This window comes from Maniola jurtina, chromosome 9 (assembly GCF_905333055.1).
Source record: "Maniola jurtina chromosome 9, ilManJurt1.1, whole genome shotgun sequence".
Taxonomy (NCBI): Eukaryota; Metazoa; Arthropoda; class Insecta; order Lepidoptera; family Nymphalidae; genus Maniola; species Maniola jurtina.
In genome coordinates, this window is record NC_060037.1 from 7,128,996 (window position 1) to 7,150,635 (window position 21,640).

Sequence of the window (21,640 nt, forward strand, 5' to 3'; positions counted from 1 at the left end):
ATTGCGATAATCTACATATATTGCACCCGTGCGAAGCCGGAGCGGGTCGCTAGTCATTAAGATAAAGAAGGAGCTCGTTGATGTCTTTTTGATGAGGATAATAATAAACAGCAAAACATATTTCTTTCACTCGTACATGAACCATCTGTGTCAATAATCGTATGTAAATAATAACGTTTTTACTAATAGTAAGTATTGTATATAACTCTACAATCTTAAAATAATGTTTACATATTTCCATAACATACCTACACATTTCCAAACATAGAAATGTTTTGTCGATATTTTGATTGTAATCATCTCTGTTGGTTGGACATTCTTTTGAATGTTTGATATTCATCTGAATAGCCCGTTGCATTTATGAAATAGCAAGTTCTAATCTAATCTGTAAAGTCTGTCTATGTGTCTGTCTATGTTTCTGAGAAAATGACGCTACCATACTGATAAATAATTTTATTAATTACTAGCTGATGCCCGCAGCTTCGCCCGCGTGGATTGGTCAGATCCCCTGCAGCATCAGGATTGAGGATTTGGACTCCAAATTTTTTATGAAACAATGTCACAAAGTTCCTCTATCGATTAAAAAAGAAATGACGCAAATCGGTTCAGAAATCTCCGAGATTTCGGTGTACATAGGTAGAAAAACACAACTCCCTTTTTGAAAGTCGGTTAAAAAAGTAGCCTATGTTACACCCTGGTCAATCCTCTACTTGTCTGTGAAAATCCCGTCAAAATCGGTTCAGCCGTTCCAAAGATTAGCCTTTTCAAACAGACAGACAGACAGACAGACAGACAGACAGACAGACAGACAGACAGACAGACAGACAGACAGACAGACAGACAGACAGACAGACAGACAGACAGACAGACAGACAGACAGACAGACAAAAATTTTAAAAACGTGTGATTCAGTGTTGGTATCGTTCAAATAACCATATGAGCTTAATATGAGGTAGTTATTTCGAAATTACAGACAGACACTCCAATTTTATTTATTAGTATAGAGTATAGATATTAGAATATCTCATTAATTTATACTAGGTTGGGTATGCTTTAAACTATTGGCATTTGCCAATAATATGATATAAATTTAATATATTACGCTGGGTTTCTTTCAACTTTCTCTTGTCTTTTATAGATAAACTAAGACAGATGAAGTAAGAATATGTTTATACCGTTATACGTACACATATAGTATTTGGATGAGTAAGAAAATGATAAAATAGTTGGAGTGCCAAACACAATAGTGATTTTAGTCATTCAATATTCTCTACTTTTGAATATATGTTCATCAATATGGCTGATTCAAACTTTGGTTTTTCTTTATACTACCAACTACGAATAGCTTATGCTCGCGACTAAGTCCGGGTCGGGTACAGGAATTTCAAACCCCTAATTTATCTCCTAAGAGGTTATGAATTTATATTTTCAAAAATCCTTTGTTAGCGGATGTCTAGCGGATGTCTGTCTCATATTACGTATAATAGATCTGCATGCAGCCCGATCCGTCCATTAAGTAGTTTGAGCTGTGCGTTGATAGTTCAGTCAGTCAGTCACCTTTTTCTTTTATGATATAAGTTGCAGAACGATCATTTATAGATTCAATACAAACACCAATAGGTAGGTAGTCCTTTTAATTTTTAATTGTCTACATAATAGCAGCCAGTGGCTTAACCGTTTCAAAGGACTTGACATAAATTTTCTTTTTTGCAGCATTCATACCGTTAGCGCTTTTGTTATTTACTCCGGTTAAATGAAAATCAGCTTTGTTTTGTTAAGTACCGTACTTTTTAAATAGGTTTAAACGGACGACGAAATAACGACGTATACAACCACTGTAAAGGTATTTTCAACAGTAGTGAAGTTTTTCAGTATATATTTAGTTTCTACAGCGGTTAATAGATGTTATGTGCCTTATTATAAAAGAAAATGATAAAATAATATTAAGGTCAGGTGGGGTAAGAGGGACGCGGGGGGAAGAGAAACTGTAACTAGTAAAAAGAAAACTACAACGGCTAGCTCTATGGTCACTACGTTGATATAACAGTATTAGGCGTAGTTCATATATTCTTGGATAGATGGCCCTACAACACGGCAGATAAGCGAGTAAAAGAGAGAAAAAAAAATCAGTTGTCAAACTAAAAAAACCAAGACCTAGCGGCGTTCCTTGTTTGTGTTATTAAAATATTTGAAACATCAGTTTTGCGGTTGATTGCTATGGTAAGTGTAATTATTACGTTTAATCTTTATTTTCTATGTATTGTTTTGTTTGTAGTGTGTGTTTTTAGTGCTTTTTCGATGTCAATAAAAACATAACCTTCAAAATGGCAAGCTGGGAAAGAGGAACGGCTGTACTAGGTTAAGAGAAACATATGTTCCTCTTTCCCGGTTTCAGGGGGTAACAAACATTTTTAAAATCCACTAAAATACCGGCTGACTTTTAAGTACTGGCCAAGATTTGTAGGATAAACCTACCAATGAATATGAACAACTTTTTCTAAATAAAAAGTCAGCTGTTCCATACAAAAGTATCGATCAGCTATGACCAAAATGTATGAAATACTTAGTAGATTTTTTTTTTCGAGTACGAAAGTTGGTCCCATACAAAAGGTTAAGGTTTATTTTCCTACAAATTTTGGCCAGGACTTAAAAAGTCAGCCGGTATAACACGTTCCGTAAATAGCCATGATTTGTTTAACTGTTTATTTGTTACAGAAAAAGCAAAATGCCTCGAGCTTACGAAAAAAAGACCGATAGAAGTTCTTACCCGAAAGAAAAACTATTAGAAGCAGTTAGGGCCGTTAAAAGTGGCGCTTTGTCAGGTTATGCAGCCTCAAAACATTATGTTATAGTTATATTTCAAAACATTATGTTATAGTTTATATTTCACTACGAATGTTATTGTTTGTGACAGTATTTTTGTTGTGATACATTGTTGTTTACAATTACGCGTATAGGCCAAAGTGAGAAAAGTTCAAAATTGTTAGAAGTTTGTTTTGTTTCTTACGAGTTAATTTTTTAAACTGTAATTAAGTAAAGAAATTTACTAAAACCATATCTGTTTTTAGAATACATTTCTATCCCAACTATTCCGACCAATATTATAAATGCGAAAGTCTGTCTTTCTGTCTGTTTGTCTGTCTGTCTGTCTGTCTGTCTGTATGTCTGTCTTTCTGTCTGTTGCGTTTCCACGCCTAAACCACTGAACCAATCTTAAGAAATTTGGAAGGTAGGTAGCTTGACACCCAGGGCTAGGGGCATAGGCTTCATTTTAACCGATCACGGGACACTAAAGGGGGTTCATGTTTTGAAAAATTGTGCCAAGCGCGATATAACCAAAACGCGGACGAAGTCGCGGGCGGAAAGCTAGTTTTTAATACGTTCATTTAATACCAGAAAAAGTTTAGCACCTCTGACCTTACCTATATGTTCCTGTTACCCCAAATTTCGTTTTTGTATGCTGTCAGCCTAAATAAGACCTTATTTTAAACGAGGTAAGGTTTTCATTCCCTTAATTCAAAAAAAAATTTAATTCATGCTATATAAACACTTAAAAACACGAGTTATTACTTAAAAGTATCGAGTGTTCCTCTTACCCCAAATCTCGGGTAAGAGGAACATTTTTATGACCTAGCTTTGTTGCTAAATTGTGCCGTAATTATACGAACAATCTAGTTCTGTATCAAAAAAAATGTTAGTATATTTCAAAAGCGAAGATTTGTTTCAATTAATATCGAAATAAATGTATAATTTTGATAGCTGAAGGCCAAAATGTTCACAAACCAGTAAAGTATGTTTCTCTTACCCCACTTGACCTTATATACACAAATTGGCAGTCAGTGCGAGCAAAAATGAAAACTTAAAACTATGAAATAAATTGTAAAAGTATCAAAAATTTATATTTCCTAACTAGTCAATTAAAACCATTAGATAATAAATTAGTTTTTACATCTGTCGGCAAACATGTCGGTGATCCGACCTCGAAGTTTTTACCCATCCTAAAATCGCCCAACGCGCCACAAGTTTTCACTTCAGTTATGACATAGTGTAGCAATAGGTTTTTAAGAGGGGTCTCTCCGTCACTCGCTTCATACAAACGTAGTTCCAATTTCATTTGAATATTAAGCAACCAAAGTTAATGAAATTTTGCAGATATATTCTACAATATAAACTAATATCTGTTAAAATATTCGGTTTTAAAGTTACGCGGTCTTAAAAATTTACATACTAATCTTTGAGCCCCTGTAATATTAAAACTACATATTTTTAGAAAAATCTAAAACACCACAGACACAGATTTAGTTTCTAGAATATGTCTGCAAAATTTCATGGACTTTGGTTGCTTAATATTCAAATGAAATTGGAACTACGTTTGTATGAAGCGAGTGACGGAGAGACCCCTCTTAAAGTTGAATAGCCCACGCCCCACATGCAAGATATAAACATACAAGTTTAATGATTGTTTGGAAAATTAATAGGTACACTGTATAGCCAATTGATTTTTTGTTATAATAACATTTGCATCATTTAAAGACGGTAATAATAAAACGTAGTTGTCGTACCATTTTAAAACATCAGACATTTTTGCTTTAGCAGAAACAAGACAAATTATAAAGATTAAAATTGACGTCGTTCTACTCACAGACTGGCAGTTTCCACGGCAATCCTGGCGCTTTCTCTGAGGGCACTGTCCTATAAACTGCGCATAGAATATGAAATGAATTTTTCACTATTGCCAATCGCGATAGCAGAATAATAATTCATAAAATGTGCTTCAAACAATTTGAATAAAATATCGTTGCATGCACTCTCATTAAAAAAAAGGCGTATGGTAGACTGAAAAGGGATGGAGTGATTGGAAACGGTTTTTGGTGATCCTAATTTTTCATCTTTATTTTGGTTCAAACAGATTTTTTTTTGGGAGAGAGGTAGTTGTGGGATCCGTGAAACTAATTTTTATAAGATGCATAAGTTTAGGTTTAGATGGTAATCATTCATCCATGGTTGCAATTCATGCAAATTGCGCGACTGTACTAGAACCTGTCTTTTGTGTTTTGTGACGCAATAAGTATATTATATTATTATACTTACATATAATTATTTATTATTATACAGTCTTACAGAAATACTGTAGAATTAGTAATGTATCAGCGGCTATTGTTAGCAATATCCTGTATTTTTAAATAAGTATACATATCAATAGAAAATGAATGTGCATTTTTTGTTTATAGGCTTATCGCCAAAGGCTCTCATCATCAGTACAAATCGCCCGGATTGCCGCTTTGACGGTGGTAGCTTCCGCCTTTATACTGGGCTCCTTCATCCTGGCTTCCAGCTGGGTGGCGGCGCGGGCTTCCTGCCACCAGCTCGAACAACTCGACGCCATGCTCGACAAAGAATTGGCTCTCGAGGGAAGGTCATATGGAAACGACGCTTTAATGCCCGTAAGTAACTACCTATATAATAATCGGATCAAATATTTGGGGCTTTGCAATTTATAAGAAATACTTAATCAAAATTCTAACTTTTTAGACCGAGCTTTTGATTTTTTTCTATCGATAAAAGTTTATCCAATCGAACGAAGTCGCGGGCATCAGCTAGTCTAATATACTTTATCAAGGAAAAAGTGTTGGTACAAATTAACGTAGTCTGTCGTACTTTCTTCCCGGTGTCGCGGACTTTAACGACTTATTTGACTCACAAGTCCTTCTGGACTAAGCCCACCAGGGATAGATAGCCCTTTGATATAATTTATAAAATGTGGAAGTTTCTCTCCATATTGTCCCCAACACAGGGAGGAACGGGCAGCAACTATGAAGTTTGGATCATGGTGGCTTTGACAGATAACAAGTAAAAAAGGTGTAAAAAATCTTACGGCAAAGTAGAAAGTGTAATTTTTTAATATTTTCTTCGGAATAGTATTAGATATTACGTCATGCATTGCCAGACACAAAGGGTATACCTTTTTAAGTTTAAGCCGAGAAACTTTCAGCTCTTATAAAATAACGAAGGTCTGGCTCTCACAGGCTATCTGTCTATTCGTGACCAGCATAATAGCACTTCACTTTAAATTCAGTTGCAATTTATTGGCGGATGACGGATTCGCCTGCAGTCGATAACGCCGCCCTTTCATTAGTCGTCCACTGATTTATTGTTTTTACAGCCTTTCTATAGAATACAAAACTGATCGTTATAAATCTACAGCAATCTTTGTTAATTTATTTATATATACCCTATGAAAAAGCTTTTAGCTGTTAATGCCTGTATTGGTTTTACTTTACGATGGTGAGTGCTTTCAGACTGTTTGCATCCAATAATTATTTATAAAAGTTTTATAGAATGAAACGGGACTAAACTAATTCGTCTGTAAAGCTGTTATGTGCATATTGTTTGTTGCTATGTGTATCTTACAGTTGAAATCTATTTTGAGTTTAAACTTGTTTTTCCAAGGGAAAATTATTTCTGGCTCAAACCCTTAATCATTACTTGTTGAACTGTTTCTTCTTCGCATGCCTCTCCAACTAGCGAAGGTTGGCAGTCAGCTTTATGTAATCCACTCCGTTCTTCGCGAGGCGAAATAGTTCTGCAGCACTCGCAATTCCCGTCCTCTCCTGAATGTTGCGCAGCCAGGACTTATTTCTGCGACCAAAACCTCTTCTTACGACAACTTTTCGTGAAAAACTAACAAAGTATTGGCGGTTTCTCTGTTGTTGCAAGTGTTCATGGGTGGCTGCATCAGGTGACCGACCCGCTCGTTTGCTCGCTTTTTCAGTATAATATAAAAAAACCGTCCAAGTGCGAGTCAGACTCGCGCACTGAGGGTTCCGTACTCGGGTATTTTTTCCAACATTTTGCACGATAATCAAAAACTATTATGCATAAAAAAAAGGGTTTTAGAATGTACAGATACAGCCCTTTCATAATATGACACCCCACTTGGTATAGTTATCTTACTTTGAAAATTGAAACATATTTTAATTTTTTTTTTTAATGATGTGACCACAAATTCGCGGTTCTCAGATTTATTCCTGTATTTGTGCTATAAGACTTACCTACCTGCCAAAGTTCATGATTCTAGGTCTACGGGAAGTACCCTATAGGTGTCTTGACAGACACGACGGCGACGGACGGACGGAGAGACAGACAGACAGACAACAAAGTGATCCTATAAGGGTTCCGTTTTTCCTTTTGAGGTACGGAACCCTAAAAACATCGCAAAATTAGAAACAAAATATTTTGATTCATATTTTTCTTGTTTATTATTTAAGAAATGTCGTCAAACAATATCACGCGTGTGGTTACATGCGTGTTTATAATGTTAGGTTTGTTGACCTTCAGGCTTAGCTTAACCACTTCTTTTAGATTCAAAACACGAAGTCCTACCCGTGGGAACATGTTTCCATATTGTTATCGTATGACAATCTATGGTCTTGTCAACATCCTAGTAACCCACTGTAATTTTGTCTCATGATAATATAGATACACTAGCGACCGCCCGTGGTTTCATTTGCTGTAAGAAGTTCGAAAAATCCGGTCTTGTTCGTCTGCATTATAAGAGAACTTCTGCGCAAAATTTCAACTTTCTAGGTCCTATGGTTTGGGCTGGTCGTTGATGAGGGAAGCCAGAGGGTCAGGACTTTGCTTTTTTTTATATATTGACTATAAATAATCTTTCAGTAAAGCACACCTACATAGTATCAGAAAATAATGCATAGTATCTAATACTGCTTCAGTTTTATCTAAACTGTACAGTGTGGTTGATTTGATTTGGTGTTTCTCTATGATTCCTTGATAAGTTTAACGTTTTTGGCTCAATTGGATAATCTGCTTTCTATATAAATATTTACTTAAATAATGAATATCAGTATTTTATCCGGTTTTAACATATCTATGGGTTTCATCATTTTTATGGCAGAGTCACAATCGTTATCTTATTTTCAACAGAAAGTATTTTCTTTAAAGTTTGAGTTCTAAAAAGCTTTTAACTTAGGTAATATCTCTCAAATATCTAATTCTCTCCTGTTTACACCCCAAAAAATACATATTGTACCAATTACAAAATCTACTTTAATAAAAGTTAAGGGTTCGTAGGTTTGTTTATACTATTAAATTAAACGCCGCCGCCAGCAATGTCCTGTTGACGTAATCTTTTATCTTGTGTTTCTTTCGTGCATTGTCGTATGTATACTTTTATTTATGCTTACGTATGCTATACTCGTTGCAAAGTCCGCTGTGCCACGGCGCGACGCCGCCGCACCGGCTCACCTTGAATCCTCACGTTACGCAAAGCTGCGGTTCTCACTAGAGATGGCCATCATTAGTTACTACTTTCAAGTTTCAATCATTTTCATTTCGTGAATTGTTATTTTCCTGCACACTCGATATTTCACGCTTAGTGCTTTTTCAATTTTCACACTTACATTCCTTTACGATTAAGATCAATTTAGCGCTGTTATTTCACAGGTGAATTTTCACCGAAAGTGAATTTTTGCACTTATGATTGTAAGTGTCCAAATTCGCTTTCTGCAAAACATAGCAAATGTTTGTTTGCTACAGATATTGTTTTCATTAATTTAATAGCCTCATCTGGTGACAGAAAGGATGGCTTATTTTTGCGCAATATATCAGCCTGGCTGTCCAGCGCGGAAATGCAGCCAGCATTCTTATAACCATTCCACGCGGGCATGGTTTGTACTGTAATTAGATAAGACTAGCTTTGCTTTACATTAACATTTTGCCCTTTCTAACACGCAGTGATGCAAGTGTTCTCGCTCGCGAGCTCTTTAGTATCTTAGGTCGGGCCGATAACCGTGGGTGCGCAAAATTGAAACAACAATACGGGTCTAAATGAAATAATTTTCAACTCATTTGTGTAATTTGCATCGTATTTATATCGTATTTTCATAAAGTAAATTTAAGTAAGGTTGCATATTATAAGGTAGATTGCAAGGTTTTCGTATATGAAAAGGCTATTCATGTGATTTTTCACTTGCTACCTGTGAAATCGTCCATCTCTAATTCTAACTGAGCGTTCTTAATGATCCACAACCAGAGAAGGGTTGAGAAATTAAATGGTTTGTTTCATAACAGTGGATGTTTTTGTGATTCATTTTAGGTGGTAACTGATAACAATGGGTCACGACCTCAGTTACGATTAACGTGACTATTGTCTTAATAAGCCTTGAATAAGGCTATCCTCTAAGAGGTTTTGTTCGGTTTAAAAAAAAATCAGAAACACCTAGATAATTTTGACTGCAAATACTTAAAGTACTTAAGTAGGGAGAAAATCTGTTGAGTCAAACTTCAAGTTTTGTAAGGCTTTAAGGGATTTTTAAGTTCATGTAGGTAGGTAGGTACCTACTAAAAAAATATTAGGTACCTACTTACTGAGAGAAACTGTTGAGATAAACTTCATCGTAAAATACGAGTTTTTGAGAGTGAGGTACCTACCTAATTTACCTATAACACCTACCTAATAACATGAAATTGAACGGATTTCTAGAGAAAACATCGACGTATAAAATGTTTTTAATCAAATGCAGCAAATCGTTGAGGCGTAGAATAGAAGAAGAGGTAAGTACCTACCTACTTACCTAATAAAAAAATGTACACAAATGTACTTAAAACACGTTTTAAGAAATGCGTATTTAGGTAACCTAACCAAGGTCATTGGAAGGAACGATGTCATTTTTGATGAAACGGGTCATTGAAATAAAGCATGTAGGGTTAAAATACCAGGCAGGAATTCAAAGACCATTTAACGTTAGTTAATATTGAATGGATGGTTAACTAGTGCACATCCTGGATGGGACATTTTTGCCTTTCAATTTACAGCAAGAATGTAAATCTTAGTGAAGCAATATTTACTGAGGTAAACAGTTGGTAGGTAGTATAAGTAACTTGTGTCGAGGTCATATGCGTAGTTGCATGTTGCAGATGAGTCGTTTTTAGTGACTGAACTATTATTTCTACTACCTCTGTTCACAAATAGGTAGTAAAATGATTTATGTTTTGATTTAAAAACAAGTCCATAAATATTTCAATTTTAGTGTTCTTTAAAAAGAGTCGTGATAGCCTGGTAATTAAAACGTCTATTCGGTAAGATCAGGGGTTCGATTCCAGGCACACATCTCTTTTTCGGAGTTAAGAAGCTTTATGCATCTTAGGAAATTAAATATTACTTGCTTTTACGGTGAAGAAACGGTGAAGAAGTTACATTTGGAAATGGTATAGGTACCTACTTAGCTAGTTAAGTTTATTGACAAAAAAACGATTATTATTAAAATGCTGTACCTACTCGGTACAGCATTTTAAAATTTCTGTGCCGTACAAAATAATTAGTGTTCAAAGTTAAAGGTTATAATTTGGCTTGTGTGAAACATGTTAGATGATTATAATATGGTTGGGTAATAAATAAGCATTACCTACTTGAAGTTTGCAATTGTCTATAGCGAAAGTCACACCGCGGTCAGTGACCCCCAGGTCGTGGATGCATCTCCTCGTAGTCTTCGTTTCGAATGTAACACTCACTTGTTATGTGACCCGCTACTGCCTTGTTAGAAAGTAATATGAAATAATGATACACAAAGAAACAAATTCAAAGGCTTTGAATTTTGTGCACCTTTTAGAAAAAAGAAGTACATATTTTTACATTACTAATATTAGGTTACTAGATGATGACAACGATTTCGTCCGCGTTGATTTAGATTTTTAGAAATACCTTGAGAACTCTTTGATTTTTTGAGACAAAACGTAGCCTTCATGTTAATTCAAGATACAAGCTAAGTATCTCCATTCCTTTCAGTCAAATCGGTTCGTTTCAGTAACTGTGGTGTGAAGGAGTAACAAACATTCAAACATTCACATTAATTGTAATATTACTAAGATTTCCTTATTTATAATGAATATAGAACGTCAAATTATGCTATTTTGTCTTCAGGGATGTTCATAAGGTTCCTAGAACTTTACAAAATCTTCTAACTAAATAGCTGTTAGCTACTGTTTCAGTTTCTGTAAACCTTAAACCTACCTATAGGTATAAATAGACGACTTAATCTATGTACGCTCTGTTACCACCTATTACTTGGGTAAATTAGGAGAAAATTGTACAAATTATTTATTTACGTCTAATTATCTCCAAGGAAACTTTTAACGCGTTTTAACATCATTTGTGTCGCATGAAACTTTCCTTTAATGCCTTTTATGATTCGTTTAAAATTACGAGCCACGGCGTCGTTCATAATCTCTGAATTGACAAAGACTTTCGCTTTACGTAATGGCTCCGAGTCGTGTTGACCTAGTGGTTAGAGGGCGTGGGTCCTTTTTGCATCGCGTATCTATTGGTAGTGATTTCTATAAAAATATTAAAGCATCGAACTAATTGAATATTCTGGGTATGTACTAGGTGAGGTGGAATGATGAGCAAGCGAATAACTAAGTAGAATACGTGTATATTGAGATCTGAGTCAGTGGGCAATCTTCTACCATCTTTGAAGTATTTTCATTGTAAAGAAGAAAAACAACAGCGTAGCGGTTGGTTCCGCGCAGTATATGTACATAATGCTCGTATTGCTATCATCTAAAGTCTAAATTGAGAAAATTGTTCCTTTATTACAAAAAATATTTTGCGTATGTATTGAAAATGTATTAAAAAGCAATTAACAAATGGGTATACTTAATGCTATTTCAACAAGTAGATAGGTAGGTATCATTATCACCACCCATTTCACCTGGCGCAATACTGAACACGTTTCTCGTTTCAGAATGAGAAGGGCTTAGACCATAGTCCATCACAGTGGCCAAATGTGGATTGACAGACTTCACACATTTTTGAGAACAATATGGAGAACTCTTAGGAATGCAAGTTTCCTCACGAGTCACGATGTTCTTCTTTATCATTAAAACAAGTGATATATAATTAAGAATCCGAAAAGTTAGAAGTGTATCACAAACTACTTTGCAAGTTGGAACGTCATAATATATTTACATCATTTCGGAGTTAAAAATTCTAATTCAGGGAAAAATTATTCACCCCCGATTTGGTATCATATTTCGTGGAGCCGGTGTATCTTTTCTCATACATAATTTATTAATTGTGTAATTTTACTCAAATTAGTAAATACCTATTTATAACATATTTTTTGAATCTAGCCACCTATTTTGGGAAAGGCAAATGTATAAATCTTTTGTGGAGATTATTAAGTATACAAAGAAAAAAATTCTTCGTGGATGAGTGATTTTGCCTATCATTGCATAAAATCAACATGAAAATATATAGCTTATATTCCGTGCTGTAATATAGATGTGGCCGGAAATGGTCAATTTTCCGCGCACGCGCACGTCATTCGTCAGTCTCTGTCGGCACTAGTTATTATTTACAATTACAAGTTACAACTACATAAGTGGAAGATTCTATTAATATTTCAATCAAAATATGTATGTATGGAAAATAATGTGAAAAGATGAATTAACAAAAAAAAGATTTAAACTGTAATAACATTAACATACGTTGGAAATTGAGACAGTGATAATAATGTGCACAATAATATCCCATTCACACAGTGAGTGTGCATTGATCACTAATAGAAAAATACGCAATAACGGACAAACACGGAAAAATTATTAAAATTTGTATAATACTGGACATCGAGTTACTAAACAAAATTGAGTCAAACTGCAAAAACTTTTATTTGAAATGATCCGATTCGTCCTTTGGTAGTAGGTAGGCATAGGTAACTAGGTAGTAAGTATACTTCATAGAGATCGTTGTTTCTAATTTTTTTTACAAGACTATACCTATATTTACAAAATGCACATTTTTTTATGGACTCAATGCAGCAAACATCGTTTTTCTCAGTCAGTCAAGACTCAGATTTTGCATTCAATTGCAATCAGACCGATTAAAAGCACGGCGAAGAGCTCGTCTTATTGAGATTCTTTTTTGAGAGTTTTGTTCTCTATGGTAATTCGATCCTACATAAATTTTGTTCCTTCGCCAACTCTATTATTACGGAGTTCTTAAATTTCTAAAGTTTTCCGAAGTGAAGTGCCTCGTTTTGTCGCTTTATTTGTTTTTCGTGTTATTTTTATTTTATTAAAGGAGCTTTATCGCTTTTATTACTTTTCTTTTGTTTCAAATTAATTTTTTTATTCAATTAGACTTTTACAAGTACATTTGAATCGTCAAAAGCATCCACTAAATTGGCATTAGTCATAAAAATCTGTGTAATTATGTTTTAATGATTAATTTTCTCCTCACTTAGTTTTTTGCTTACCGAATGCGGTGGTAGAGCATTTACATGACCAGTATAGCCACAAGTTAGTCTACATAAAACATTTTTGCGTATATTTTTTACAGCGTGGAGTCATGTAGAGTCGGGTCACATGACGCGAGACGAAAAATTGTGCAACAAGTCCAACGCCGCTCTTAATAACTGTAACTGTGTCAAAAGAAACTATGAAGGTGATCACTGTTTACACTATGTTCTGTCGTATCGTGTTACATCCCATGTTTTACAAATCATACATATTTTGGAGTCCTGCCGTGCCGCACCGTACAGTACCGTAAAGTACCTATTACTTTACGATTCTCTGCTGTCAGTTTGTGTGGGCTCAAGAAGGGTCCAAAGCTTTTACTCTTTCTGTAACTGTCTCTTTAGTCTTTATTATGAACAACGAACTACTAATCGGAGCTACCTTAACTAAATTTATTTGTGAACAATACTCTTAAATGAATATATTATGAGTTACGTAAAACGGCTGTTTAAATAAATTTAATTCAGTTGGAAATTTTATTGTCGTATTAATAATATAATCATTTCAATTATAGCACTATTTTATAACAACTTCTATTTTTATTGTCTGAATATTATGTCATAGTCACGAAGCGAAACAATTCCTTAATTAATACATATTATTTGTACATGCTTTGCACCTACTTTGGTATTTTCATTTTACACATGCCATATTCAACAACTGTTTCGTTTCTAAAACTATTTTTGTCGGTGTATATACCAAAATTGTAAAATAAACCTTCTAAATATTCAACTAAACGATTCGACTATGCTACATAGAGATAAATAACTAGGTAGCTACCAATACCTACTTAAATTATAATTATTTTTTTTAAATTTTATTTATTTGCGCAAGGACAAAATGTCAAGTACAAGTTGTATACAGATTTAAAGACATAATTTTTTTTTTGGATAATTTAATTGATAGAATAGGTAACTTGCTTTTCCTTACCTTCAGAAAGCTAATGATATATCTATTAAGTGTCTGTTATAAAATAAGCCATTGTTATTATTAACTCTTCTTCTTTCACTGTTTTCAAGGAGAAAAATTATAGGGATGTGTGCATACGAGTTCTATTTTTTGATCTATCGGCTATAGAAACTTACCTTAGTCAAGAGGCAGTTCTTGGATCCTTACATGAACCAAGCTTGTTACCAACATGGTTTAATAATAATATCCAATATGTAACCTGTTCAATGTATTATGTAGTTTTATCTGAAGTCACATACATATCTATACCAGTAGTGTGGTAGGTACCTACTCATGGCCCTAGCGTAATTTCCAATTGAATTAATATTATATAACATTGCGTAGCTAAGACTCGTGTTCGTTTGCTTATGTGTATGCTATATAAATCATCTGTCAGTATGAACAGACAAAAAAATCCGCATAAAGTTATACTTAGGCACGTAACTATGTCATGTTTTCTAAAATGTTTCAGTAGGGTATCTGACTGTTTGTTACGAATATTAATTTAGCAACAATTAATTTTATTGTTTCCGTGCTGCCGCGTAACGTAGGCAATAACGTTCAACGTTTCGTAAAACAGTAAAAGTGCTTTGGGCGTGTACAATGCGACAATTGTCGTCGACGCAATCGTGTTTTCTATCGGTTGCGGTCTCACTTCGCGCTCGGCTGCGCGTTAAAATCTAACACCAGATGATGGCATTTATCGCCTTCAGGCCTTCGACTGTCGCCGCTCTGCTCTCAACTCTTATTCCTAAATGCCTTAAAGTACAGACATTAGAAGCCGCATTTAAGAGGAAAAGCATCTGAAAGTGCCAGGTAATAGCGAAAATCACTTTCAGCCATCTAAACATCCCCTTACCCGGAAATGGCAATTATATAAGTTATAGTTATAGAAACTTGTTACATACAATCGTAGAGGTATTAAGTTTTGAAATGAAAACTCTTTCAGGATACCTTTTCGACATGAAAAGTAAGAGATTTTTTTTCATATATCCATAGGTGAATAGCACCTTGTTCAATAGGTATTTCGAAATTATTATTTCTTGAATAGTTTTTCGAAAAATCAATTGCGTAAAAAATAGTGCGCCCTAAAGACTAAAGTAGCTGTTTTACAAATTCAGTGCCCCAATACTCTCACCTGAACTAAGTGCTTGGTTTTTATAAGCATATACCTACCTACAGAATCCCACTTAATGCATGTTCTGATACGCACCTGACCGGTGTTTTTGCATACTAAATATCATTTACTCAGTGCTGAAAATTATACATCGGTTACGGTTCCGCCTGCGAATCTTATGATCGTGTTGCATTGGAGCTAACATATAAAAATATTTCTGGTATTTAGATGCTTCGTGTTTTGTACATAATAATATCTATTAAGTTTGCACCAATAAATATCCAAGGACACAATAAACATCGGAAAAATCCTAGGTTCAATAGCAATTTATATAAAAACACTGCTATCGAATTTATAGGTCCGTACTCAATCTTGATTTAGGTATGCCTACGTTCAAGGCTTTGTTTTATTAAACAAAGCTTAAGTTACTGTTTAGATTTGTTACAGTTTATAGTGAAAAGTAGTACTTACCTAGTAAATTGTTCAGTAGAAACTGTTTGTTTTTTTAGTCCTCGTATTACCTACCTATTTGATATAATTTTCCTATTAATAGCACAGAGTAAGTAAAATATAAAATATACTATAATATTATCTTTTCTATCTGTTATCTCTTTCTCACCATCAGTCACAATCTTTAATTATAGTGTGTTAATAATTTCGAATAGCGTACTAAATAAAAAATCGGTCAAGTGCGAGTCAGACTCGAATACGAAGGGTCCGTATCATCATACAAGAAATAACACTTTTATTTTTATTTTCGTGGCGGCTATTTTGATATATTTTTACTAATATTTGCTCTATCGGCAATAGAAATACATTCTGTAAAAATTTCAACTCACTAGGTACTTATTACGGTTCACGAAATACAGCCCGCTGACAGACAGACAGACGGACCGGCAGCGGAGGCTTAGTATTAGGGTCCCGTTTCCACCCTTCTCGTACGGAACCCTAAAAATATGCAAACAAACATAACAAATCAAAAATTTTATTTTAATCTTATAAGATCTGTCTATCTACTTATTCTTAACGCTACGTTGCTGTCAGTAATTAATTAAAAAGTTTTATAAAAAGGATACATGGGCTAAAGTTTTAATTAATTAGGTATAGCTCTGTAATGTAGACACAGGTACAGCGCAAAAACAGATATCTAAGTAATAATTATTTAATTGGCCCTGAGGCCTGAACAGATTTGAATTATAACAATAATTTTATTTTCTTACTCTATTTACAGCTATTGAAATGCCAATGTTAATTTTTACTTGTTTGATTTTTAGACTAACATTTATTTTATTTGTTTGATTTAGACATTTGTACGTGCCGTTAAAGTAAACGTTAACTCAAAGTTACGTCGTAGTATCTATGATTGGTTACATAAAGCCTCCATCATCTAATCATTTCCTCTTTTCCGGGCAGATCATTGCAGCCTTTACTTAATTGGAATTCTGTTTTAACTCAACGAACATCATTGTTATTGGAAATTCAGTTCTTAATCATGTTTCAAACGCCAGCTCTATCCGTTTTTAACCCCCGACCCAAAGAGGGGTGTTATAAGTTTGACGTGTGTATCTGTGTATCTGTCTGTGGCATCGTAGCTCCTAAACTACGATGATGAACCTTCACTTGTCGGGGGTGTTATACATTTTTAATTTACTCTTGTATATACGTATATTTAGACCATATGGAGGCATGTTTATGTGAAAATCGTCCTTACAGTAGGTAAGTAGTAGTACACGTAATTTGCAGATGACCATAATGATTAGCAAGTCACGTTTTTATCATGTTTATCACAATGTATTTAAATAAGAAGCAACTCGGTTTTTAATGCGTCGAAAAACTCAGTGGAAAATCCAAAGTATGGTATTGTGTTTGTTGTTTAACGAGTGATTTGTGAATGTTTGCCTAGCAATGTTTCTCCTAGATTGATCGTGGACAGGGAAAATTTCTGTATATATTTCTATAAACACTAGGTGAATTTAACCTAAATACATATATAAAAGGTGACTGACTTATCTAACAACGCATAGCTCTAACTTCTGGATGGATCGGGCTGAAAGGCATGCCGATATAGCTATTATGACAAAGACATCCACTAAGAAGGGATTTTTGAAATTCAACCTCTTAAGGGGGTCAAACAGGGTTTATAATTTGTGTAGTCCACGCGGACAAAGTCACGGGTATAAGCTAGTTGTATACTATGTACCTACCGTCACCTTGTACAATATAATCCATTACTTTATACGGGCGTGGGACGAGGAAAAACTATTTTTATGTGATTTTTATCGTTGACAGTTCGCTCTTGAATATAATATAATAGGTGACACTCTTATAGAGAGAGCCAGCGCGTGCCAAACCTGCGTTATTTTATAAAAGGTTAAACTTTTTTTATGAACGTCTGGCAGGAGTTTGCCACGGGACTTAGGCTGAGATCTGTAGAGCGAACTTTGACTTCACTCTAACTTAAGACACCGTTAAAACGAGACAGCGTTATACCGTTGGCATAAATCTGTCTCGTTTTAACTGAAACTTAAGTCTAAGCAAAATCAAAGAGTGCTCTATAGATTTTAACCTAAGTGTCTGGCAATGCATAACGTAATGTCTAATACTATTTCGAAGAAAACATAAAAAAATTAGACTCTATACTTCGACGTAAGATTTTTTAAACCTTTATTACCTATCTGTTATCTCCCAAAACCACAATGATCTAAAGTTTACAGTCACTGATCGTTCCTCCCTGTGTTGGGGACAATTTACGCGGAGAAACTTTCAAGTTTTATAAAATAACGAAGGTCTGACACGCGCTGGCTCTTAATCCATTAACTCATATTAGAAGAATATTATTGTATCGGAAAACTAACTTTTGATTGATAGTATTGCCGCCAGGTAACTTAAATCATGCCAATAAAGGTAGCTATAGCCTTGATTTTTGGAACATTTTACTTATAGATTGATAGGAAACCAGTAGGTAGGTACCTACTAGGTAAAGAAAGAAAGAAATATAGTATCTACTTTATTTATGTTATCTATTCTCCTCGTATCCTGACTATAAATACCTTCATCATCATTTAATTGCATATGTATATCGATTCAATACCTACGTCGGAGCCAAACAACCTTGTGTTTTTTCTATCATGTTCTTAAACGGTAGCAAAGGTTTAGCCGTGTCGCCTAGTCATTATCTAGTGAGAACTGTGCAATTGGCTTGAACAATGAACGTTGCTGTATGTGTGGGTTTTACCTATTTTAATTTTAGACTAGTGGGTTGGTACAGTTCCGTCCTTTGTGAACGTTGGATCTAAGTTTTGAGCTGTTCACCTCCGACTTAACATCGGTAACTATGGTTGAACCCACAGAACTCCAAGTATATATACTGTTGAACCCTATTTAAACATAAAGTCGACAAAATTACATTCAGAATGTAATAAGTAGGTACATTAATAGATAGCTTTCACATAATATGAGATTAAGTCCCAAAATTTATCGTAACTGCCATACCTACCTCTTCCAGGTTAGCCTTCATCTTAGACTGCACCATCACTTACCACCAAGTGAGTAGCAGTCAAGTGCTAACTTGTATCTGAAAAAAAAAATGTATTTTTTTGTGGCCCATACACTCCATAATATTATGTTATAGTACACCTATAAAGTGTTGAATGAAAAATAACAAAGCGTGACGAACACAATGTTTTATAAGTAGGTGCGTGAGTGTCAAACTAAACATGGTCAAGGGTCAATCAAAAACAATTTTAATTCAGGATATTGGTTTTTATAAAGGTCTTATAATAGGCCTTTTAGAAGTACCTATCTAGGTGAGCACTAAAAATTGAAATCAAAAAACTTGAAATGAATATAATAGATAATAACTGTGATAGCCCTAAGGTTAAGAGTCTGTTTCCTAATCGGATGTCCGGGGTTCGATTCCGGACACGCACGGAGTTATGTACGTTTTAAGAAATTAAATATCACTTGCTTTAATGGCGAAGGAAAAAATCGTGGGGAAATCTGCATGCCTGATGGTTCTACAATATAATGTTCTCAAAGGTGTGTCTAGTCTGCCAATCCGCACTTGGCCAGCGTGGTAGTCTATGGCCACAACATTCTCACTCTAAAAGGATACCCCTTCTCTGTAGTGAGCCGGCGCGGCGATGGGATGATCATGATGATGATTTGCCAAAATATATTTGGTTAATTTTATGAGTTCATCATTAACTTCACATCTTTATAAGTATTTACGTAATTAGGTAGAAGGAAGCAGCTATGGCAAGTCGTCATTTTGTAATTATCTCTGACGGTTTTTCTGAAAGTGAACGGCGCGGCGGTAGCGGCGGTGTAACGTTTTGTTTTTATGTAAAATCTGCTAAATATTCTTTGGCTGTATAAAAAAGTGTTCGGATTAGCAGATGCTGCTGTAAATTATTATGCAACCACTCTGAAATCTAGAAGTGTCTATAACATAATATGTATATAAAAAAAATTGAAATATTACAAGATGTTTAACCGTTCCGTCTGGATAAATGATGAGCGTAGAAGAGATACCGCTCTACAAATATGAATTAACTGTCCTAGTTGAGTGTCTACATCTTTTTTACTTGTGTATTATCATTGGGCACTATCATGACGTGACCTGTGTTAATATAAAAATACTGTCATTTATAAAAAATATAGTTACTTATTATATCATTATGGACATGCCTTTAAAATCTATGAAATAACATACATAAGTACCTTCGGAAGAAAGTTTTTCAAGTATTGATCAACAATGCAAAGTGCAAACCTAGCAGGTCTTCCGAATCTACAATGCATGATGATTACTTTGTGTTCGGTAATGCAAACATCATTCAGGTTGTCACGTTGCAAATAGACGGTAATCAAGTACGTATTACATACATACTGCTGGCCGTCGAAACCCATGTTTATCAATGCTGTTTGTATCGTTTAGATGTATCACACTAATATTATAAAGGCGAAAGTTTGTATGTGTGTGTGTGTGTGTGTGTGTGTGTGTGTGTGTGTGTGTGTGTGTGTGTGTGTGTATGTTTGTTACTCCTTCACGTAAAAACTACTGGACGGATTTGGCTGAAATTCGGAATGGAGATAGATAATATCCTGGATTAGCACATAGGCTACTTTTTATCCCGGAAAACCAAAGAGTTCCCACGGGATTTCGAAAAACCTAAATCCACGCGGACGAAGTCGCGGGCGTCAGCTAGTGTTACATAAATGAACTGAAGAAGGATTGGGTCCAATTGTATGTCAGGGGGTTAAAATTAAAATAACTTTCATGGTATAGACCTCCACGGCTGGGACATAGGGTCTCTTGTAGGGATATTTACATGCCACTGGATCCAGCGGCTCTCTGCGACTCGTTTGATGTCGTCTGCCAACCTTCCAAACTCCAATGGAAACTGCCAACGCTGCGCTTTCCATTACAAGGTCGCCATTACCCCACCTTGGTGCTCCAACGTCTATCGTGATAACTTTGAGCACCAATAAAAATAAAGCGGTTTGCACAAGTCAGTTTCATACCTCCACGATTAAGGTTTAATACCATCACCACCATTACGAAACCTTCTCAATAAAATTTAGTTACATCAAGACTGTATGACTGCAAGAACTTAAGAGTATATATTTATACAATTTTACGTAATGTATTTTCAACGTCTAAATCAAATAAACGCATAGGAAATGTACTGTGTAGTGATGTTAAATATTTGTTCAAAGGCCCCATTTGGGCTTATAATATTTTGTTTATATGTATTATAGAATCTACACAATAATTAATCTACTTAAGTATTTATTAAGTACCTTCACCTACCTACTCTGCATGCATGTTCTTTGAATATTTACGTTTTAGTTTTTGTTACAAAATAAATAAAAATTGTAGCGTTAGAAATTCGAGGAAAAGTGGCGACACGGACTATACGCTTAGATTTAAATAGTTCCTACATACAAACTGAGAAATAGGTAAACTGTAACTTTACAGGATCTAGATATATAATATACCAAGTAAAAAATAAAACCGACTTCAAAAACGACAAACACTAAAAAAAATTTCAAAAGAAAAATAAAACCGACTTCAAAAACGACAAACACTAAAAAGTAAAAAATAACTTTTGTTTAGCTACACGTGTAATGCACCTAGGTATGAAGTCGAGCGAGCATATTAAAACAAAATTAGAAATCCAAGAGTGAAGCTCGCCCGACTTCATACCTAGGTGCATTACACGTGTAGCTAAACAAAAGTTATTTTTTACTTTTTAGTGT

The 21,640-nt window shown here is 34.8% G+C and overlaps 1 protein-coding gene across 1 annotated transcript in view; it reads left to right on the forward strand.

Moving 5' to 3' along the window:
- Positions 1-21,640, forward strand: part of LOC123867951 (probable LIM domain-containing serine/threonine-protein kinase DDB_G0286997) — a 70,600-nt gene that overhangs the window by 4,334 nt on the left and 44,626 nt on the right. Inside the window, exon 2 of the mRNA XM_045910279.1 lies at positions 5,232-5,444. Within this exon, the coding sequence (XP_045766235.1) occupies positions 5,232-5,444 (213 nt within the window). The remainder of the gene's footprint in view (positions 1-5,231; positions 5,445-21,640) is intronic.